The sequence below is a fragment of the Carcharodon carcharias genome, chromosome 13 (genome assembly GCF_017639515.1).
Source record: "Carcharodon carcharias isolate sCarCar2 chromosome 13, sCarCar2.pri, whole genome shotgun sequence".
Taxonomy (NCBI): domain Eukaryota; kingdom Metazoa; phylum Chordata; class Chondrichthyes; order Lamniformes; family Lamnidae; genus Carcharodon; species Carcharodon carcharias.
The window spans coordinates 90,692,576-90,716,549 of NC_054479.1; the positions used below are offsets into that span (position 1 = coordinate 90,692,576).

The 23,974-nt window shown below is 47.9% G+C and overlaps 1 protein-coding gene across 3 annotated transcripts in view; it reads left to right on the plus strand.

The window, feature by feature from the left end:
* The window catches only part of abcc9 (ATP-binding cassette, sub-family C (CFTR/MRP), member 9), a 204,227-nt gene that overhangs the window by 139,947 nt on the left and 40,306 nt on the right, over nucleotides 1–23,974 (plus strand). For all 3 annotated transcript variants that reach the window (XM_041202434.1, XM_041202436.1, XM_041202435.1), the window contains 4 exons: nucleotides 5,783–5,852; nucleotides 16,037–16,194; nucleotides 17,225–17,317; nucleotides 21,844–21,946. In XM_041202434.1, the coding sequence (XP_041058368.1) occupies nucleotides 5,783–5,852; nucleotides 16,037–16,194; nucleotides 17,225–17,317; nucleotides 21,844–21,946 (424 nt within the window). The remainder of the gene's footprint in view (nucleotides 1–5,782; nucleotides 5,853–16,036; nucleotides 16,195–17,224; nucleotides 17,318–21,843; nucleotides 21,947–23,974) is intronic.

Here is a 23,974-nt window from a genome sequence, read left to right on the forward strand (position 1 = left end):
TTTGTTTAGCTGAAACAGGTGTGTACATGCTCTTTCTGTCTACAAAGAACAGGGCCCTGTGTATTAATAGTGCCCAGTCAGCATTCTCTCCTCATAACAGTATAAATGATTGGTTTCCCCTATATTGGCATTCTTGTGAAGTGCCCTGATGAGTGTGCGATGAAAAGCTTCAACATGTCTCTTTTTCAGCAATACTCAAGAGACAACTCAATTAAAGGTCCCTTTAATTTCTGGCACAAGGAAATTTATCAAATTTGAAATCCTTATAGCCTTGGAACATAGGTACAGGAGTAGGCCATTCAGCCCATCGAGGAATACATTCAATTAAGGTTGGCAAGCTTAGCTTTTGACCACCTGTGCAAAATTTTTGCCTGATTATGTTCCTGCCTAGCACTCAGGACATTACACATTTAAGTCGCAACACAAATGTAAGTATTTGTTGTTATTGCTCATTCATTTGTTTTTGTTCCTCTTTACTGCAGGTTTTCTTACTGAAATAACAGTAGCAAAATATTGTGGCACTAGGATGCTGGTGGGGGAAATTAGTTATGGCCTGTTGTTAGCATGCACCTTGAAGGCCTAAGGCGGGATCGAAATTAGTCCATAATCCTCATTAGCATTATTTGGTCAATCTGCCCAAGCCTATCGGTGTCTCCACAGACAGTTTGTAAAGGATGAGTGTTTGGCCAGTGGCCTTGCGGACAGTGGCCTGAAGCTTAGTCCTTTGAGATTAGAGCTCGCAATATTGGGGAGAGGAGATCTTTGGAGTCGGGAGAAAACCCCTGCTCTTCTGGCTCAGCGTGAATGCTTTAAAAGACATTCTTAAAAATTAAAATTTACCTTTTTTTTGGTGGCCATTGAAAAATCCTGAGTTGGGTAGGCCCAGCAAATTTGCCAGAGAGGCCCTGAAATTGGCCTTTGCCCCTCATTCATTATATGCAAGGGCCTAATGCCCATGCTATTAACTTTCCCAATGCTAAATTGGCCAGCGTTGCTCCCATTTTACACCCAAAGGGCACAGTGCTTCCCTATTTGTTTCTCCATGAATGTGTTCCCAGCTTTAGCAGAGCTCAGTTACGTTTTAAATAAGAGATACGAAAGTCAAAAACAAGGAGGGGGCCAGGGGGAGGAGAATTTTAATCTTCTTCACAAGTTAGATAGCTTTACATGGGTGATTGTGGGTCAGCAGCCTCGTTTCCAACTCTCCCACAGTCTTCAGTGGAAATAAAAGCAAGGAGAGACATAAAACTGGCTGCCAACTTGCTATCGCCCATTTTACACAATCACACAAAATCAAGATTTACCTCCCTGTGGATAAACAGGCAGTGGATCATCTGCCCTGGATAGAACCCATTATAAAACAAACCAACTCTCCTGTCCATTGACTTTCACTGCACCAGTTTCCTGCCCATGGTAAAAATGATTCCCTGGCTTTGAGGGCCAGGATTTTCCACTCTGGACCTAAGTCCCCTGCCAGGGTGGGAAGCGGGAGTATTTCCCTCTGCGGAGCCGAGTGGGAAATTGCGCTGCATCATGTGATGCTGGGCTTGTTAATTGTGCGGCCAGGGGTTTCCCGAACAACTGTTAGCGGCGGGGCGAGCAGGAAGTCTCGCACCCTGCCATCAAATCCGAGCGCCATATTTAAAGGGTGCCCAGACAGCTGCAGCTTTATCCCACTCCGATCCGTCATCCAGGAAATAGCTCAGAGACCCCAGGCAGCAACAGTGCCAAGATTCAGCGATGCACCCTTGGAAGTGCTGCTGAATGCAGTGGAGGACAGGAAAAGACACCCTGTACCCCAGGGATGGAAGTAGAAGGCCCACCCAACTCACTAACCCTGCATGGGAGGCAGTCGCCAGGGTGGTGAGTCCCAACAGCACATACCAGAGAACAGGCCTGCAGTGCCGGAAAAGGATGAATGACCTCACCCATGCCATCAGGGTAAGTGAACCCTCTACTGCTCCAATTTACCTCAAAAAATGAGAACTGGAACATGGGCTTCAGTGGCCAAGCCACCATCTATGCTGCCCATGCATAAAGGGCTTCTGATCATGACGTGTTGATGCCTTTTAGCCATACTGCAGCCCATGTAGTCTGCAGGTAGAGAGGCAACTGCAGGTCCTTGATCACAGTGGACTCACATTGTGAGGAGGGGGTGGGCCTGGCGTAGAGGCCACCTACCAGCACAGTTGATGCCATGCCTCCTCGTGCCTTATCCTTCTATCTGCATGAGCTCACCACTCTGGAGGGTGCTGTGAAAGAATCCTAGTGGACTAGCTGCAGTACATCATTCACATGGCATGCAGTCGTTAGTGGGTTGCTGCTGTTGACTGGCAAATTGTGTATGCCACCTGCATCCCAAGTGCTCTCAAACCATCTTGTCTCCTTGTGCAGGACATGTTGGTGCACATTAAGCATGAGGGAGAGAGGACAGGATGGGGCATGGCTCAACACAGGCAGCTCATGCCTTATGAAGAGATGGCTGCTGAGCTGGCAGTGGAGGATTGGGACCAGGCATGTGGAGATGACGAGTTGGGCTTTCGGCCTCCATCCAGTAAGGAACAGTAAGGTCTCTACCTAGAAACCTAAAGGTCATGAGTGGTGCCATGTTGGAGGCAGCCCATGCAGTCACTCTCACTCTCCTCTCACAATTGAGGGTGCCAGTGAGAAGAGAGTGAGGCCAGACCCCGAACCTGATTCCAGCACCAGTTCCAGCCCACAGACGAACAAGGATGATGTGGGCAACAATGAGATTGCTTCTGTAGAGCCATCACAGCAGTCATCCGCATCCTCCACCAGCCCAGAGATACACACCATGGTGTGTACGAGAACTAGTTTAGGCAGGGTCTCATATTCTGGTGGTCACCGCATGGACATTTTCCACAGCAGGAGGAGGCAGGGACAGCCAAGCCCACAGGCACCCGGAGCAGTGCTGGGGAAGAGGCCCTTGCAAAGTCCCGAGTCAAATGTCAAGCCTCTGGTAGTGGTCCTAAACAAGATGCTTGAGATGCAGCAAGAGGCAGAGGAGCACCAGGTACAGAGGAGTCCATCCAGCTGCTCTCTGGTGAAGTGGTGCAGACATGTGCGCGCATCAAGATCTCCATGAGGAGACTGGTGGACACCATAGAGAACCTGGTCCAGCAGAACACCCAGTTTCTGATGGAGATGCATGCAGACCTACATTCCATTGCAGTACCCAGAGGCAGAGTTTCACAGTGGCCATGTAAGAGGGGGACTGGGCACCAAGACCTCCATCCAGGTGCACCTTCTTCTCAAGGAGTCAGAAAGGAGCCCTCGGGCACCCAAAGGGAAGATGGGTGGCAGGCAGACGCCCCTGGGATCTCCACTCAGGACTCTGAGGGGGGTGTATGGTCCTTCAGGTTCTCCTTTTCTCTGACTCCGTCAGCTTCGTCCTCTGTGACTACAGAGGGTGCACCTGCCCCACAGCAGGAGATCCAATGTAATCAGGGCCCTCCAGGGCTCGAGGACACAGGACATCCGCATAAGTGACCAAGGACAACAGGGCATAGTGGTCAGCAGTCTCCGCCCCTGCTGCGGATGTTGGGGTAGCACCTAGATGCAGTGGCAGGCAAAGAAAAATTAAGATGTTCTGATGTCACATGTGGTTGTATGGGTGCACTATCATTCTTCAATGTTGATACACTTTTGCAAATATATGGTCGCTTGCACTTTTAGTATGTCTGACGTGCTTCCTAGTTAAGCCCATGCACACTCCCTATATTCAATGGGACAACCCAGGCTGGATCTATGTCCTCCGGAATCATATGTGTGCAGGGAGGCATCGATCTTTGTCAGGGCCCTTCCAGCCATGTGTGAGAAGCCTCCCGCCAATGCTGTTCCTTTGCCATTCACATCCTCCTTAATTCCCAAGCTTTGCTTTGGTAAAACTACATGCTGGGGTTCCCCTGCAGTTGACCAGCAGCTCCTCCCACTTGATGACCCAACACCCATCCAACATCTCAACATCTCCACCACAAGGCACTGAATAGTTGTGAGCGGCCATGGTGCAACTGACTTTTGAGGTGCAGTCCAATACCTTTCACCCTCCCCCCATTACCCACATCTTCCCCCCCCCGACCATAACCATTGACCCTCCTAGTGTTACCTATGACTTCTCCACAATCACCCTAGAACCCACCTCCCACCCCCATCACCCCTCAGCCAGTGCAGGTTAACATTAACGTCCCCTTCCTTCCCAAGGAGCGCATTCTAGTAACTGTAGCAATGCTCCCCTCGTCATGCCAACCCCCAGAATCCACATTTATTTCCATCTGCCCTCCAATAACCCTCAGAGCCACTTTGCCCATCATAGAAAGACTCTGACCATCCCACCCTACAGGATCCTACAGTCCCCTTTAACCCTCACCATGCCTTCGCATCACTCAGCCCCCCAGGACTCAGCAGTAGACAACACAAACACCTCCCTCTGATTCCCTTCACCACCTCCCCCCCCCGACTGCCCATTCACACCAGCACACACCCCTGCCCCCAACTGCACATTCACACCTGAACACACCCCTCCCCCCCACTGCCCATTCACACCTGCCCACACACTCCTCCCCCCACTGCCCATTCACAGCTGCACACACACTCCTCCCCCCACTGCCCATTCACAGCTGCACACACACCCCTCCCCCCACTGCCCATTCACACCTGCATACACACCCCTCCCCCCCACTGCCCATTCACACCTGCACACAACCACCTCCCCACCCCCACTGCCTGTACTCCACAACGGGCCTTCCACTCCATTAACCACCTCACCCATCCCAGACTCCCGCAGCTTTTCATTCTTTCCCCAACTTGCGACCCTCGACATCCCCACCCCTCTCTGGGCCTCCACACCTGCCCAACCTCTTCTTCCCTCCGCACCCCATCTTCTTGCCCCCACAACGTGAAGACCATCGCCGCGCCACACGACCTCATGCTGTCGCACGGCTGCTGGAAAGTTCACCCAAGCGATGCGGCAGCTTCTCGTAGAGTCCACCTGATCAATGCGAATGCTGCTGGAAAATCTGCCCAAGCGATGGCCTACCTAATCGATGGACCACATGGCGCTCAGGAAACCACCAGCTTCAGAGTCCTCCATCTTTTCCAGCATCCGAGAGCTGTCCTAGGCCTCCATCCAGCTAAGTCCTGAGAAGCCCACGCCATATCAGTCTGGATGTGTCCCGGACCTCCGCGATATCACACCAGGTGGGCGGATGAGTGGACGGGGGTGGTGTGTGTAAGTCCAGTCGGGGGTTTATTTGAATCCCGTCAAGGGGATGCAAAAAGGGCTTCCCAACGGCCGGTGGCGATAATGGTGACGCATCATTATCCTGCAATGACGGCCGGGACCGCAAGTTCCCGTCGTCAAATCCCGCTGTCAGGAAACTGATTTTTATGTTCCCACAGGATGGTCTACCCAGCCCACCACAACACCTGCTGCTGGTGGGGGGGGGTTAGGGCTTATGATTCCACCCAAGGTGTACATAAATCACTTAATTATCTATTTGGTATTTCGAATTAATGATATTTGAGTGTCTCATTGCAGTAAGAGTGATTCCAAAACCTTAATCGAACATTTCAGGAACTGGTGTCACAGAGCTAACATTCAGGGCAGTTTCAGTGTTAACATGCTACATTTTTCACTTGGTAACTATTGTTGCCATGACAGGATTTCATGCATTTTGAGGCTGTACTGAATCTGCATTTCATTGATACTTTGAGCTTCATATTGTTACTTATGTAGCCTTTCCTTTGTTTTCCAACTCTTCAGGTTCTTTGACTCAACGCCTCTGGGTCAAATTCTCAATCGTTTCTCTGCTGACACAAACATAATAGATCAGGTATGAATGTTAAATATCTTCCCTGCTGATGAGTATTGTCATAGATTGCACAGGAGGGAGCTGTAGTCAACTGGTTATGGAAGGGTGATGTAATTAAGGTATTTGAGATGATTAACGATTTGATAGGGTAAATAGATTTCCTGTGATGGGGGAGCCCAGAACAAGGGTGCATAGCCAAGGGGGGTAAATACAGTTGTGATATAGTTCAACCATGATCTAATTGAATGATACCACAGGCTTGAGGGGCTGAGTGGTCTACTCCTGTTCCAATGTGACTATAGTGGTATTTGGGAAGCCCTTAATAAAGCATGCATTTGAACCATGGCTAGTTCAATAAAGCCTTATAGGAATGAGGAACGTTGAAATCAGCTGAAATCTTCAGTAATCACTATTAATATGTTAAAATTATTTTGTGTCTTGAATATTGCCTGTTCATTAATAATATTCAAGCTATCTAAACATAGGATATTATTGGGTCACAATGTTCAAGGTTTGAAACTGTGGAATATGAGCATGGTTGCTGTCCTAAACTGGCATTTGGACTTTACTTTGAACTTTAAAGTAAATAGAACTGCTCCCAGAAATAGCAATTTATAGGAGATCACCTCCCTGTCCTTTCATCTTCAAATTAAATCATAGTTAAAGGATCCATTTTAATGATGAACAAATTGCAATCGGTGTTTGAAGAAAAGATAAAAATGTATCTCCAAACCAAGCCGCAATAAAAACCGTTGGTATGAAAACACTAGTACTATAAATCTAGAATATTATTACCTTCTCAAATACTTACATTTTCCTCTGTGTCACTTTGCAAACTGAAAACCTAGATCACCACAAACTGACCACATGTTGTTAATCATTTCCTGTAATTCCTTAACATTATCCAGCTCCTAGTTTGTCATTTATACTGCAAAGCGAAGATGAGAAAGAGTAAATGCGTCACCATTTAGCATTTTTCATTGAAATCTTTCAGTAGATCACTTAATGCCTTCTAATACCTGTCTGTGTGAAGATTGGAATTTAAATGAAAATGATCTTAAATGTCAATGTTAAAGGTTTAGCACGAAAAATGGATTGAGTCATATAGAAATATGGCCTTAATCCAGTAATCAAATTGCACATGTCAAAATTTCACTTGTTGCTTTTGACTGTCCAGTTATTTTGTAATGTGAATCACCGCCTTCGATAGAGGTAGTCCAATAAAGAAGATGAAGGAATACATAGTGGAGTCAATTTTCACACATCTTTTGATATTAATGAGCTGGTAAAAGCCTCAAAATAGTGTTGATGGCCCTGAGATAGCTGTCTGTTTCACAGAATGGGCATTAATAAGCAAAGGTGCTTCTAGGACCCAAGTTTAGTCTGGTACTGATTGCAGCCTGCACTGGACACATTCCAACCAGCTCTGCAGGCAATGGAGCCAAGAGTCCTAGATAAGGTAAGTCTGGAAATAGCACTTCTGTCCCTCCCAGGCCCATTAAAAGAATCTGGGCCACTATTGCCTTGAAACCAATGTTCCCTCTAAGATGTGCAGATGTGTCAGCAGTGCAGCAAATCACAATTTACTTGGGACAAGCAATCTGTGCACAAGCCACAGTTCCTTTAAGATGTGCATATGCACGACCACATGCATGAAAGCACACTGATGTGTTTCACAACAGCATGCATGCGACGTGCACTTGGAGGCCTTCACTTTGGGGGAGCTGAGGTGAGTGAGCAGCAGCGTTCTCCACAGCTCGCCTGTTGTTTACAGTCCTCAAGGGCGCTGGGGTGGGGGGTGTGGGGGGAAACGGATGCCTGGCCCTGGAGGCGACTGCCGAGGAGGGGAGGGGGGGTGTCAAGTACTGCCGTGGCACTGCATCCTGCGCACAGGCAATCGAGTTGGAGGGCAGGGTAAGCGAGGGGAATGGCCACACATTAGGGACACCTGTATAAACTGACCATGCCTCGGCATCTAAGACAGATCAGGCGCAGCCACGGTGATATGATTGGGGTCAGGCTCCTAGCCTGCCCACCCATGCAAGCAACACGGAGGCACCAAAGGACCACCAAGCGCTCCACACCTTACCTCACCCTCACCCCTCCCCCCAGCTCAGACTTTGAGTCCACCACCAATTTATTGAACCACGGAGCAGTTGGACTGCAGATGTTGTACAATCTCCTCGCCAGCACTGGCCATGTAGCCGTCAATGCTGGAGGTGCTCACAGCCCCTTGCAATCTCAGCATCCCGGTTTGGATCAGTGTCCCCCATATCACAGGTTGACAGGGCAGCCATGCAGCGCACTCATCTCTGGCTATCCGAGGGGTAACCAGCAATCTCTGGGAAACGGTAAGGGGCGGTCACACAGGGCCAGGAAAGGTACTAAGAACAGCCATGATAACCACATCTCTCTCTCTTTCATGGTGAGGAGGATCACATCAGGATCATGGATCCTGGTGACCTAGCTGTATGCCTGATGGCCCACAGAGAGCAGAGAAGAAGGAGGAGAGAGTGACTGAAGCTCCTGGCCGTGCAAGTTAGGAGCAGCAACCTCATGAAGAAAGGGGCAGCAGGGGCTCCCCCACACGCTGCCCAGGAGCAACAGCGAGCTGTGGCTGGTCGGCGCCTAGTGACACCCAAGATCTATAGACACTGCCTGTCATTCCTGCAGATGACTGAGAACCAGTGTTGATGACGACGGCATATGTCTAGAGACCTGGTGGCTCAAATCTGCCACTTACAGCAGGACTTGGCACCAAAGGGACACGGAGGGCATCCACTGCCAGTGGCTGTGGAAGTGACTGCAGCGCTCAATTTCTATGCCAGTGGTTCCTTTCAGGGCTTCACAGGTGACCTCTGTAGGATTTCACAATCCGCCACCCGCAAACACATCCATGAGGTCACAGATGCCATCTTCTTCATGGCACACAACACAGTGCATTTCAGCCAGGATCGGGATAGCCAGGATGCAAGGGCCATTGGATTCACCCAGATCTTGGGATTCCCACAGGTGCAGGGTGCAATTGACTGCACTGATGTGGTGCTCAGGTCTCCGTCGTGACACAAAGTGGACGACATCAACCACAAGAGTTTCCACTCACTGAATGTGCAGCTGGTGTGTGACCACCAGAAACACATCCTGCAGGTGTACACATGATTTCCAGGGAGTGTGAACGACATCCACATCCTCAGTCGGTCACAGATCCTTGCAGTCTTCCAAGGTCCACAGAAGCTGCAGGGGTGGCTCCTCAGGGACAAGGGCTACCCACAAAGGCTGTGGATGATGACACCTGTGCGGCGGCCTCAGACTGCAGCAGACCACAACTTGGTGGAGCAGACCATCAGGATGCTGAAGATGTGGTTCCGGTGCCTGGACCGGTCTGGTGGAGCCCTGCAATACAGTCCACAGAGGGTGTCATGCATCGTCATCGTCTGCTGCACCCTTTACAACCTGGCGCTGCAACAGGGAGCGGATTTGGCTGAGGAGGAGATGGAGGAACTAGATGTCTCCTCCAATGAGGATGCTGACGGGGATGAGGGTGAGGGTGGTCCTTAGTGGTGACGATAATGAAGATGAGGCTCTCGCACTGGGTAGACGAGGCAGGTGCACTCAGGAAGCCCTCATAGCTGCCAGATTTGTGGAGGATGATGACGACATGCAATGAGGTGCTCCCGTAGATCCTCACATTGTAGTTGTGAACGTTTGACTGTGATGATGCTCCTGTCATGGAGATGAATGGCAGCCCTAATAAGCACTTGATTATAGGAGGATGATGATAGCATGCAGTGAAGACTTTACACGGCCACTGAGAATGTCCGACTCCTGTCTGAGGGCAGCTCACTTGCGCTCCATGATCAGGGCCATTTCATGGACGCAGCCATGAAACTTTAGACTCATCTGATGCTGTGTCCACCTTTAGCACCTCAGCCCTTCAGGAGCTGGTGTACAGCATCACTGTTCGCAGATGCTGATGATATGGTGGCCAGCCTTACCTTAAAGGTGTTGAGAGCACACAGAGAAAATGAGAGAACTCTGTGGCGCCTGCCCACTACATTCTGGCAGCAATGACCAATACCGTCAAGGTGCAGGTATCAGTAATGTTTCCATGGAGTGTGAGGCTGAACCATCACTGTGTTCTGAAGGCTGCACAGAGCACAGGGAAGAGGCCCTGGACTGAGACACCTGCCTTTTAACTTGTGCAGAAATGTTTCACCACTAAAGAACACTGCTCATCAGAACAAGGAGCCACAAGCAGGGAGACATTCTTGAGAGTTTATTGACAATAGTGAACAGTATGTACAAGTGATCAACATCCGTGCCCAGGCTGTGCAACTACTTTTACCTAACTTTCCTAACCCTGTCGCTACGTCTTGGTGCTCCTCAGACATCTACAGCAGGGGTGGAGGCAGCCTGCTGACTGCTACACCCTGTCTGTGATGACTTTGGCAGGCATCCTCTGGAGACTTCGAGGGCACCAGCCTGCTTTCTGGGTCCTGCTGTGTGGCAGTGGCACCTCCTTGGCCTGTGGAGCTGGATCTGCGGAGTTCACAAGAAGAGGGGAGTCAGAGGGGCTGGTCACTCCCAGAGTAGCCTGGGTGGATGGCCCCGGAGTGTGCACCTGCTGATCCTCCTCCCTAAGGGTGTCAGAGGGCCCCTGGCTGATTCCGTGAGTAGAAGGGGTATCTGTCCAACACCCCTCTCATGTACACACTGTTGGAGGCCAGCTATGGCATCAGCGATGGAGTTAAGCCCATGCAGCAGTGCAGGAGTGAGGCTGCCATCCTGCCAGTGTTGACCTCGGTGCTTTGCAATGCCAGTGCTATCACCTCAGTCTGAAGACAGACAAACTCCTCCATCATGCCTTGCAATCTGAGGAGTGCAGCAGACATCCCTTCCTGATGTTCCCGAGCTTGCCTTTGCAGCTCCAGCAACTGAGACATGACCGAGTCCAGAGGCCCACCGTCTGACTTGGACTTAGCAATGTCCTGGCCACCAGCAGTCCTCTGAGTGCCAGGGACCTGGGAAGTCCCTGCCTCTGCCTGCTGTGGATCAGAAAGTGTGATGTGCTCATTAGATTGAGCTCCCTACTCTAAAGCTAGGTCTCACCAAGGTGTGGGTCTCTGTGCTGGTGGAGGGTGTGGGTGAGCGCTATGACAGGACTTCAGGGAGGGTACTTTCAGAAATACCGCCGCACCCTATTTCTAAGCTGCACATGCCCCCCAGTTTCATTTTATTCTTCGTCTCATCTGACGCCTCAACAAGAAACTTTGTCTCTTTCTTTCAGGTGCAAAGGAACACAAGCTCCAACAACTCATCGACACCAACACTCCACCCCCAGCCTGTCCCTCTGTCCCCATCCCATCTTCCAATCCCAGCCCCGGCCGTGTATTCACCATACCCCCTGACCTTCCCCTCTCCGATGCTGAACGTTCAGTGTTCAGCAAAGGACTTAGTTTCATACCCTTACGCCCTCATCACAATGAATTTCGGGCTCGGCACGATGCTGAACTCTTCTTCCGCCGCCTTCATCTCCGGGCTCACTTCTTTGGGCAGGAGTCCTCTCCCCGTTCAACGGATCCTTTTACCCACCTCCAATATTCTCCCTCCACCTGGACCCCTCCCTCTGGATTCTTATCTTCTCTTGATCTTTTCATTGAGAACTGTCGGCATGACATTAGTCATCTCAATTTCTCTGCTCCTCTCACCCGCTCTGACCTGTATCTCTCTGAACTTGCTGCACTCCGTTTTCTCAGATCCAACCCTGACACTGTCATCAAACCCGCTGACAAGGGTGGTGCTGTTGTTGTCTGCCGCACTGACCTCTACCTCGCAGAGGCTGAACGTCAACTCGCAGACACTTCCTCCTACCTCTTCCTGGACCATGACCCCACCACTGAACATCAAGCCATTGTTTCCAGGACTGTTACTGACCTCATCTCCTCTGGAGATCTTCCTTCCACAGCTTCCAACCTGATAGTCTCCCAACCTTGGACGGCCCGCTTCTACCTCCTACCCAAAATCCACAAACAGGACTGCCCCGGCAGACCGATCATGTCAGCCCCATGGAACTCATTTCTTGCTATCTTGACTCCATTCTCTCTCTCCTTGTCCAGTCCCTTCCCATCTACATCTATGATTCCTCTGACACCCTACATCATATCAACAATTTCCAGTTCCCTGGCCCCAACCGCCTCCTCTTCACTATGGACGTCCAATCCCTCTACACCTCCATCCCCCACCGGGATGGTCTGATGGCTCTTCGCTTCTTCCTCGAACAGAAGCCCGAACAATTCCCATCCACCACTACTCTCCTCCGTCTGGCTGAACTTGTTCTCACACTGAACAATTTTTCCTTTAACTCCTCTCACTTCCTCCAAATAAAAGGTGTGGCTATGGGTACCCATATGGGCCCCAGTTATGCCTGTCTCTTTATGGGGTACGTGGAACATTCCTTGTTCCAGTCTTACTCCGGTCCCATCCCATAACTCTTTCTCCGGTACATCGATGATTACTTTGGTGCTGCTTCATGCTCTCGTCTGGACCTGGAAAAATTTATTAATTTTGCTTCCAATTTCCACCCCTCCATCATTTTCACATGGTCCAGCTCTGACACTTCCCTTCCCTTCCTTGACCTCTCTGTCTCAATTTCTGGGATAGACTGTCCACCAATATTCATTACAAGCCTACCGACTCCCACAGCTACTTCGACTACAGCTCCTCACACCCCGCTTCCTGTAAGGACTCCATCCCATTCTCTCAGTTCCTTCGCCTCCGTCGCATCTGTTCTGATGATGCCATTTTCAAAAACAGTTCCCCTGACATGTTTTCCTCCTTCCTTAACCGAGGTTTTCCACCCACAGTGGTTGACAGGGCCCTCAACTGTGTCCAGCCCATCTCCCGCACATCCGCCCTCACACCTTCCTCTCCCTCCCAGAACCATGATAGGGTCCCTCTTGTCCTCACTTATCACCCCACCAACCTCCGCATTCAAAGGATCATCCTCCACCATTTCCACCAATTCCAGCATGATGCCACCACCAAACACATCTTCCCTTCACCCCCCCGGCGGTATTCCGCAGGGATCGTTCCCTCCGGGACACTCTGGTCCACTCCTCCATCACCCCCTACACCTCAACCCCCTCCCACGGCAGTTTCCCATGCAACCGCAGAAGGTGGAACTCCTGCCCCTTTACTTCCCCTCTCCTCACCGTCCAAGAGCCCAAACACTCCTTTCAAGTGAAGCAGCATTTCACTTGCACTTCCCTCAATTTAGTCTACTGCATTTGTTGCTCCCAATGCAGTTTCCTTTACATTGGAGAGACCAAACGCAGACTGGGTGACCGTTTTGCGGAACACCTTCGGTGTGTCCGCAAGCATGACCCACACCTCCCTGTCGCTTGCCATTTCAACACTCCACCCTGCTCTCATGCCCACATGTCCGTCCTTGGCCTGCTGCATTGTTCCAGTGAAACTCAACGCAAACTGGAGGAACAGCACCTCATCTTCCGACTAGGCACTTCACAGCCTTCCGAGCTGAATATTGAGTTCAACAACTTTTGATCATGAACTCTCTCCTCCATCCCCACCCCCTTCCGATCTCCCCCCCCCTCTTTTTTTTCCTACATTTTATATAGATTTGTCTTTTCCCACCTTTTTCCATTATTTTTAAATGTATTTCCATCCATTGTTTTATCTCTACCTTTTAGCCTATTTCGATCCCTTCCCTTCACCCCACCCCATCCCCACTAGGGCTATCTGTACCTTGCTTGTCCTGCTTTCTACCCTTAATTAGCATATTCCTTAGATAATATCACCACCTTCAACACCTCTTTGTCCTTTTGTCTATGACATCTTTTGGCTATCTCCATCTATCACTGGCCCTCTATCCAGCTCTACCACCCCCTCCCTTAAACCAGCTTATATTTCACCTCTTTTCTATTTTTACTTAGTTCTGTTGAAGAGTCATACAGACTTGAAATGTTAACTGTGTTCCTCCCTGCAGATGCTGCCAGACCTGCTGAGTATTTCCAGGTATTTTTATTTTTGTTTTGGATTTCCAGCATCTGCAGTTTTTTGCTTTTATCAGAGGGTACCTTCAGATTCCACTTCCGAGGTTTCTTCAGGGCTTGATTGGAGGCCCTGGGGCATGGACTATGTTGGCTGTTTGGAAGATGTACCCACGAAAACAAGGAGAGATAATTGGTGCATGGCAGTGGCCTGTGAAAGAGGACACATCACTCACAGCATGGTTGCCTGATGGAAGTTGCACTGCTGGATCCTCACTTGGTAGAGCAGCGCTGACCTCACCCTCGGCACAGGACCGGTCCAGATGCTCGTCGGCCAACTGGATGGCTGTGTTTTCGAATTCTGTCAGAACTTTGATATTTGGCATCCCTCCACCTGCCTGCGACCTTTCCCTCCTGTTGTGAGCCAGCTTGCCCTCCACCGCTGCCACCACCTCCAAAGCCAGGTTGGTGATGTTGCTACCCACCCTGTAGCCAGAGCGGGGGTAGAGCACATCCCAACAGGCCTCTACGGCATCCAGCAGTTGCTTGAGGGACCCGTCATTGAAGCGGGGTCTGCAGTCTTTTTTCCTTTGCTTGTGGTGGTGAGCTGGGGGGGATGAGCGCTTTGCTGGCGGCTGCCTTTTAAAGATGGCAGCCGGCATGGTGCAACAGCGGGGTGATGGCGAGCGGGCGAATGAGAGTCTGCCCGCCATGGAAAGGGCGTGTTTCCCAGGAATGCATAAATAATAAGGTGGGCTCAGGAAGATACAGCGTGAAAACCTGCCATTTTCATCAGCGGGTAGGACTCCATTTTACCCACCCGCTACCACACTTTGTGCAGTTCAGGGAAAATTCCGTCCCACATGTGAGATCACATAGCAATTGATAGACTTCAGCTGACTGTAAGAAGAACATGAAATGAAGTAGCCAGAGATGTGATATGAATAAGCAGCCAGGAAGAACAAAAGAAATATTGATAAACTAAACTCAAGGCGGGTCTGAGCAGAAACAGCTGTTCTAGACCGCATGAGATTTTGACATCTGTGATCATTGTAAATAATTACATTGCTGTCACTGCAGCTTCCCCCATATAAGCGGAATTCAGCAGATTTAATTGAGCCAACCATTAACTCATTCATTGTTGGAGTTATTGGCATTTGGCATTTATTCACCCTGCAGCCCTCTATCCCTTAAGAAGTCTGGTGATTTTAGGAGAGCTTTAAGGGATTTGATGGATCCCACTATTCAACCATAGATGACATAGTTTGAAAAACGACTAGAAATGTTAACTTGTGAAATGAGGTTAATGTAATAGATTAGATATGAATGTTAAATATCTTATCCACTGGTATTGTGACAGATTGCATAGAGTAGTGTTATAATCAGGTGGTGGCATAGTGCTGTTGGCACTGACTAGTATTCCAAAGAGTCAGGGTAATGCTCTGGGGACCTGGTTTTGATCCCACCATGGCAGATGGTGAAATTTGAATTTAATAAAAATCTGGCGACCATGAAACCATTGCTGATTATCATTAAAAAAAAACACCTGGTTCACTAATGTCCTCTAGGGGAGAAAATCCGCTGTCCTCACCTGGTCTGGCCCACAGCAATGTGGTTGACTTTTAAATACCCTCTGAACAAGGGCAATAAAAATGCTGGCCTAACCAGCGACACCCACATCCCACGAACAAATAATAAAAAATTGAGGCATTTGGGATGAAGGATTTGATAGAATAGATAGAGATGTGTAGTCGCTGTTGTAGTGTAAGAAACGCGGAGGCCGATTTGCACACAGCCTCTGAGGCAGATGGCTGTAGGGTCATCTCGCTCCAGGACCTGAGCACCAAATCCAGACTGACCCTCCAGTGCAGTACTGAGGGAGTGCTGCACTGTTAGATGTGCTGTGATTTCGATAAGACATTAAATTGAGGCCCTGCTCTCTCAGGTGAGCTTAAAAGATCTCAGGGGCTCCAATTTACTCCCATGGCTCTTAATAAACATTAAAAGAACAGATTATCTGGTCATTATTACATTGTAATTTGTGGTAGCTTGCTGTACACAAATTGGCTGCTACTTTTCCTACATTACAACAGAGACTACATTTCAAAAGTACTTAAGTGGCTAGAAAGTGCTTTGAGATGCCTGGTGGTCATGAACAGAACTATATAAATGCAAGTGTGTCTTTCTTTCTTTTAGCATATCCCGCCAACTCTGGAGTCCTTAACTAGATCAACCTTCCTCTGCCTGTCAGCAATAGGTGTGATCTTGTATGTCACGCCAATCTTCTTTATGGCTTTATTGCCCTTTGTTGTTGCCTTTTACTTTATACAGAAGTACTTCCGGGTTGCCTCAAAGTAAGTAACGATCAAGTATGTGAGAACTTGAAGCATTTTCTGTAGCAGGTCTAAACCCTTCCTAATTAAGACTCATATAATGTAATGAGATAATTAAGTTGGACTCTCACAGATGAGATGCAGCCAGTTTTTGCATTGAGCATGTCCCTTTTGATGGCTTTCAATGGGCATTCATCCATTGCAAAGAAAGATTTTAGATCAAATAGCCTGAACGTTCCTGGCTCCCCATTAGGGCAGCAGATCCCCAGGTCTCCTGGTCAACAGATAGGAAGCATACCCCAAATTACAGGGATGGGGGTCATTTGCATCCCAGAAGGAAAGACCAGTTCGGACCATTCTTATTTCCCAGTTTTTACTGACGTTCCAATTTAAGGTATACAAGACAAGTTTGGACCAGTATTCTTATTTCCCAGTTTTTACTATTTTTTACTTCTAGGATTGCAGAGGAAGCATTCTTTCTTTATAAAATTGGCTGTCTAACTGGCATTCCCTTTATGCCTGCCTCACAGTTTTAACTGTAGCACTTTGTGGATGGATGAAAATAAATATATCCCTGTAACTACGAACACTGAGGTCTGGATCCTCACTTTACTCCTCATTGCACTGTCTCTTCTCCTCCTGTACTCCCAGCCTCCAGCCTGGTCCAGAACACCAGCTAATTTAAGCAGGGCAGAACAGAAGTTGATCTGACAGAAGAGAGGCTAGCATATTTTGTCCAATGGCCTTGAACCCACTATCTCCTAAGTTGGAGGCAAGAGTGCTAGCAATTGAGCCATGACAAAAGCGACATTGACATGTCCTCTTCTTGGTTCTATATATCTTGTTGCTAAAATTACCCTCGACATGCTCAAGAACTCTTTTTGACAAGTATTAGTCTGCTTATCTCAATCCATGTGAAAGCTGTAATCCATATTAAAACCACTGTGCCTTTGCTACATGATCGTCTAACCTTCTTAGTCTGAAATGTGCAATTATAGGTGAAAAGCCTTGTGCTGTCTTAACCCTTTCCTTCCAATGTGTATTTGTGAAGGGATCTTCAGGAACTGGATGACAGTACGCAGTTACCTCTACTGTGCCACTTCTCCGAAACTACTGAGGGGCTTACAACAATCCGAGCATTCCGGTAAGATGGTCATTTCGAGTTCTGGATGGGAGTGCTGCGTCTTCCTACTTTGTGTTGTTGGGTGCCATATTTGTTACAATCTGCATAGGTCTTTGAGTGACAGCCACTCTAGATAGATGTGCTATCGTTCACACCAGTAAACATAAGAGCTGACTTTCTGGAGTCATGCAGATCAGGCTGGTGGTGGATAGGGCTCTTTAGCATTGGGTAGATGCAGCGTCAGTACTAATCCCACTTGTTATTTGGGAGGGTGGAATATCAGTTAAGACAGCGACTGATCGTAGATTTGCTACAGTTTCTTAAAGAGGACGTCTGAAGGGCATGTGGGGGGCTCAAAGGAGCATCTTACTTCAGCATCAGGGAAATTAAAGAGCACAACCCAGTATCAAGGAACTAAGGTAACAGTTTAAACTCCCAAAGTGAATCTCTTTTGCTCTTCCTGCCTCACTCCCTTCTTCTGGCTCAAAAACCCTTACATTATTATCTTCCTTCTGTTCTCATAAAAGGTCATCAACCTGAAAGGTTAACTCTGTTTCCCTCTCCACAGATGCTGCCCAGCCTGCTAAGTATTTCCCGCGTAATTTGTTCTTATTTCCGATCTCCAACATCTGCAGTATTTTAGTTTTATAAGGGAAAATGAGTGCTGGGCAATTCTCTTGAACTCATGAACTGAATATTTCACTGTGCAAGGGCCAGGAGTAACAGGGGGATACCCACTAATATTGTACCTGAGATGGCCAAGGCTTTTCTTGGAGAGGAACCTGGCCTATGTCAGAGGCTCTTCATGAAGCCTGGGGGGTGGGTTGAAGATCTGCAGATGCAGTACTATTTTCTTTTCTGCACCACCCATTAACCCCAACCACCCTATAGTTTGCATTTTAGCCTCTGTTGGCATTCAAGAGGTCCCTGATCTGCCAGTGCAGAGAGACAGTTGCTTTTTATTTATCCTTTCATGGGATGTGGGCTTCGGTGCCTGGGCCAGCGTTTATTGCCCATCCCTAGTTGTCCTTGAGAAGGTGATGGTGAGCTGCCTTCTTAAACTGCTGCAGTCCATGTGGTGCAGGTGCACCCACAGTGCTGCTAGGAGGGGAGTTCCAGGATTTTGACCCTGTGACAGTGAAGGAACGGCGATATATTTCCAAGTCAGGATGGTGAGTAGCTCGGAGGGGAAATTCCAGGTGGTGGTGTTGTTCCCATTTACCTGCTGCCCTTACCCTTCTAGAGGGTAGTGGTCGTGGGTTTGGAAGGTTCTATCTAAAGGGGCTTGTTTAGTTCCTGTAGTGCATCTTGCAGATTGTATACACTGCTGCGTCAGTGGTGGAGGGAGTGAATGTTTGTGGATTTGGTGCCAATCAAGCAGGCTGCTTTGTCCTGGATGGTGTCCAGCCTCTTCAGTGTTGTAGGAGCTGCACTCATCCAAGCAAGTGGAGAGTATTCCATTACACTCCTGACTTGTGCCTTGTAGATGGTTGTCAGGCTTTGGGGAGTCAGGAGGTGAGTTACTTGATGCAGGATTCCTAGCCTCTCACCTGCTCTTGTAAGCACAGTATTTATATGGTTAGTCCAGTTCAGTTTCTGGTCAATGGTAGCCCCCAGGTGGTTAAAAGTGGTGGATTCAGTGATGGTAATACCCTTGAATGTCGAGGGGCGATGATTAGATTCTCCCTTGTTGGAGATGGTCATTGTCCGACACTTGTGTGGCGTGAATGTTACTTGACACTTGTCAAAGCTGGAATATGTCCTGGTCTTGATGCATTTGGACATGGACTGCTTCATTATCTGAGGAGCTGCGAATGCTGTTGAACATTGTGCAATCACCAGCGAACATCCCCACTTCTGACCTTATGATGGAAGGAAGGTCATTGATGAAGCAGCTGAAGGCTGTTGGGCCGAGGACACTACCCTGAGGAACTCCTGCAGTGATGTCCTGGAACTGAGATGACTGACCTCCCACAACTATGTTCCTTTGCGCCATGTATGACTCCAACCAGCGGAGAGTTTTCCCTTTGATTCCCAGTAACTCCAGTTTTGCTAGGGCTCCTTGATGCCACACTTGGTCAAATTCGGCCTTGATGTCAAGGGCAGTCACTGTCACCTCACCTCAGGAGTTCAGCTCTTTTGTCCATGTTTGAACCAAGGCTGCAATGAGGTCAGGAACTGAGTGGCCCTGGCAGAACCCAAACTGAGCGTCAGTGAGCAGGTTATTGCTAAGCAAGTGCCACTTGACAGCACTGTTGATATCCCCTTCCATTAACTTACTGATGGGGGAGAGTAGATTGATTGGGCAGGGGGAGGGGGTTAATCGGCCAAGTTGGATTTGTCTTGCTTTTTGTGTAGAGGACATACCTGGGCAATTTTCCACATAGCTGGGTAGATGCCAGTGTTGTAGCTGTACTGGAACAGCTTGGTTAGGGGCACGGCAAGTTCTGGAGCACAAGTCTTCAGTACTATTGATGGAATATCGTCATGGCCCATAGTCTTTGCAGTATCCAGTGCCTTCAGCCATTCTTGATATCACGTTGAGTGAATCAGATTGGCTGAAGACTGTCATCTGTGATGCTGGGGACCTCTGGAGAAGGCCAAGATGGATCATCCACTTGGTACTTCTGGCTGAAGATTGCTGCAGATACTTCACCTTTATCTTTTACAGTGCTGGGCTCCCCCATCATTGTGGATGGGGATATTTGTGGGGCTGTTTTTTGTGGAGCTGTTTAGTTTTGTGGAGCTGTTTAATTGTTCACTACCATTCACGACTGGATGTGGCAGGACTGCCTGCAGAGCTTAGATCTGAGTGTTGGTTGTGGGATCACTCAGCTTTGTCTATCACTTGCTGCTTATGCTGTTTGGTATGAAAGTAGTCCTCTGTTGTCGCTTCACTGGGTTGACACCTCATTTTTAGTGCACTTGGTGCTGTTTCTGGCATGCTCTCCTGCACTCTTCATTGAACCAGGGTTGATCCCCTGGCTTGGTGGTAATGTTAGAGTTGGGGATATGCCAGGCCATGAGGTTACAGATTGTGTTCGAGCACAATTCTGCTGCTGTTGATGGCCCACAGCACCTCATGGTTGCCCAGTCTTGAATTGCTAGATCTATTTGAAATCTATCCCATTTAGCATGGTGGTAGTTCTCAATGTGAAGAAGGAACTTTGTCTCCACAAAGCCACTTTTATCGATACTGTCATGGACAGAGGAATCTGTGGCAGGCAGGTTGGTGAGGATGAGGTCAAGTATGTTTTTCCCTCTTGTTGGTTCCCTCACCACCTGCCGCAAACCCAGTCTAGCAGCTATGTGCTTTAGGACTCGGCCAGCTTGGTTAGTAGTGGTGCTACCGAGCCACTCCTGTTGATGGACATTGAAGTCCCCCACCCAGAGTACATTCTGCACCCTTGCCACCCTCAGTTCCTCCTCGAATTGATGCACTGATTCAACAGCTGAGGAAGTGTGCTGGTACATGGTAATCAGCAGGAAGTTTCCTTGCCCACCTTTAATCTGATGCCATGAGACTTCCTGGGGTCTGAAGTCAATGTTGAGGACTCCCAGGACAACTCCCACCTGACTGTATACCACAGTGTCACCACCTCTGCTGGACATACAGGACACACCCAGGGATGGTCATTAGGACATTGTCTATAAGGTATAATTCCGTGAGTTTGGCTTTGTTAATAAGAAGGACTTTGCAGGGTCGACAGGGCTGAGTTTGCCAGTGCCTTGGTTGATCTTTCCACTTCCATTCATTTTAGCGGATTGTAACAACTGAGTCAGTTTAGAGTGACATATAGGCCAGAGCAGGTAAGGACAGCATTAGTGAATCAGACAGGTCATCATTGAACTTTTAATTCCATGTTTTTATTGAATTTGAATTTCACCATCTGCCATGATGGGATTTGAACCTGCATCCCCAGAGCATTACCCTAGGTCTCTAGAATACTAGTCTAACGACGCTACCACTATGCCACTGCCTCCCACAGGGGGAAAAAAACTACATGGGCATTAAAATCAATTGTGTGCTTTATTTATTTTCTTCAAATGCTTCTGTTCATTTGTTAAAAAAAAATCAGAGATGGAAAAGAAAAGCATTTTAAATGGGCTGATGGCTGGAGGTGGGAGATCATGTGATGAGACAGGAATACAAAAGCAAAATACTGCAGATGCTGGAAATCTGAAATAAAAACAGGAAATGCTGGAGAAACACAGCAGGTTTGTGGAGAGAAACAGAACTAACATTTCAGGTCAAAACACAAACAAGAATTGGCACCTCTGGGGCCTGTGCCAAACAGATGGCAGCCCAGGAAAATTGTTTTTTTATTAATCTTTCTGTCAAAAGCAAGGATCTTTTTGAACAACGCAGCTTCTGTATTCAAAAATAGGAGAAAAGTATAATGTGCCTGGAGAAAAACCCTATCTTTTTTAAAATTCTATTATCACAGCAAGCACAACTATTGAAACCATGGATGTAGTCTGTATGTGGAGCTTAGAGACATAGCAATCACAGAGTGAATTCAAGAAAGGAATCTGTTCTGTTGCAGACATGAAGCCAGATTTAAACAGCGTATGCTTGAACTCACAGATGCCAACAACATTGCCTACTTGTTCCTGTCAGCAGCCAACAGATGGTTGGAGGTCAGAACGGTATGAGGGGAAAGATTTATACTCTTAAGTGTTCACAATTGAAAGTAAACAAATAATTGGTGTCAGAAGCCATAAGAAATGAAAGCAAATGTGGGTCAATGATGCAGCATCTTAAATTAGCACAACCATCCTTTTATGTCTGTGTATGAGTCACTGCTCAGGTCAGTAAGCATTTGCCCAACAACAGTTCAAATTGTTCTCATTTACAAATTGTCAAATTTGTTTCTCTTTTTATCGCAAATATAAACTGCAACTTCACTTAAGGACACCTTGTTTTCTTTAAACGATGCCAATGCCTATCCTGTTGTGACAAGTACTTTTCCTTTATGTCGTTCATTTCAGATATAAATTTGCCAGGAGATTGTGTAGAATGAGTGTGAGCATTCTGCACCTCCGAAAATGCAGATGCCAACAATGCCCGTCACTACTCAACATTGCCACAGAGGGAGAATTTTAACAAAATATTCCAGCTGTGCCAAGTGTAGCTATTCCTGTTTTGATTACAGTGAACTGCTTCAACATGTGTCTGCTTTAGTTTACTGTTGAATTATCAAGATTTCAGATAAAAACAGCTTCAAAACCACTCCCTCCATGTATTAATTTCTTTCCAACAGAAGTTCTTACTTGTGGCACTTTAAATAATTCCCTACAACAATTTTATTTGGTCAATAATGCATTGTATCAGGTAATAATTTATAATGGTTGCTACATCTATGTGACCACAGGGGGCAATTAAGCTGCAATTAATGATGAATAGATTAGATATGAGAGAAATACTTCTTAAAGCAGTGAAATGGCATTGATATGATTTTTATTTAAGTAGATGGTGAGTCCTAAACATTGGGTGACACATCCATTGAAATAGAATGGCAGACTAGTCAGAAGGGTTGGCCCCGGCAACATAGATGTTTCTGCATACACAGTGGTGTCCTGGGATAATTCTGTAGCCACTTCACTGCTGAGGAGACTGGCTGGTCCTGACTGCTCACTGGTTATGAGCAGAGGTGCCTGGTACCTTATAGTCAGATTGAGTACAGTATTACTGAGTGATGCAGTGGTCTCATGCGCCTACTCCATGCATGTTGCTCAAGCTGAGCGCTGCCTGAGTGTGTACTGTGATCTCCATGGGAGCAGACCTGGGAACATCAGGGAGGTTTGTGAAGCCCTGTATAATAGGTGACTCCATCTGATACCCAGCAAGTTGAAGCCAGACCGGAGAGCCAGATAGAAATTGGCAGTTCAAGCTTCCATGCCAGTAGTGTGCACAACTGAGGTACTCCTGCTGTGTCTCTTTCACTGTCAATGGACATCTCCCTGGAGCTGTCCCATAAACCACGTGAACTGTAGCTGAGTCATGCACAGATACACATACTGGCTTCCTCCAGATCCAATGTTAGAGCCAACTAACTTTCAAATAAATAAGGTGCCTGCCACGGCTCAGTGATAGAATAGTTGCCTCTGAGTTAGAAAGTTGTGCATTACTATTTCACTTCAGAGACTTGAACACAAAATGTGGGCTGACATTCCAGCCCAGTACTGAAGGAGTGATGCATGGCCAGAGGCGCTATCTTTCAGATGAGGTGTAAAATCGAGGCCCCATCTGCTTCCTGAAGTTGGATCTAAAATGTCCCCGGCACTATTCAAAGAGGAACAGGAGGCTTGCCCCTGGTGACCGGGCCAATATTATCCCTCAACCAACATCACAAAAACAGATGATCTGGTTATTATTTCATTGCTGTTTGTGGAGCTTGCTGTGTGCAAATTGGCTGCTGCATTGCTTACATTGCAGCAGTCAATACATTTAATTGACTGTAAAGTGTTCTAACAGGTTGCGAGGCTGTGAAAGGAGCTATAAAAATGCAAATTCTTCCTTTCCCTGCAGAAAACAGCCACCTTACTTTAATGTAGGCTCTGAGGTCCAACACTAATGGTCCTGCTGCTGGTCAGTGTGTCCTGCCCCTGCATTGTCACAAGAGTATGCTCCTGCTCACTCATGCTCCCTGATTTTCACAAACAGATTAACAGACA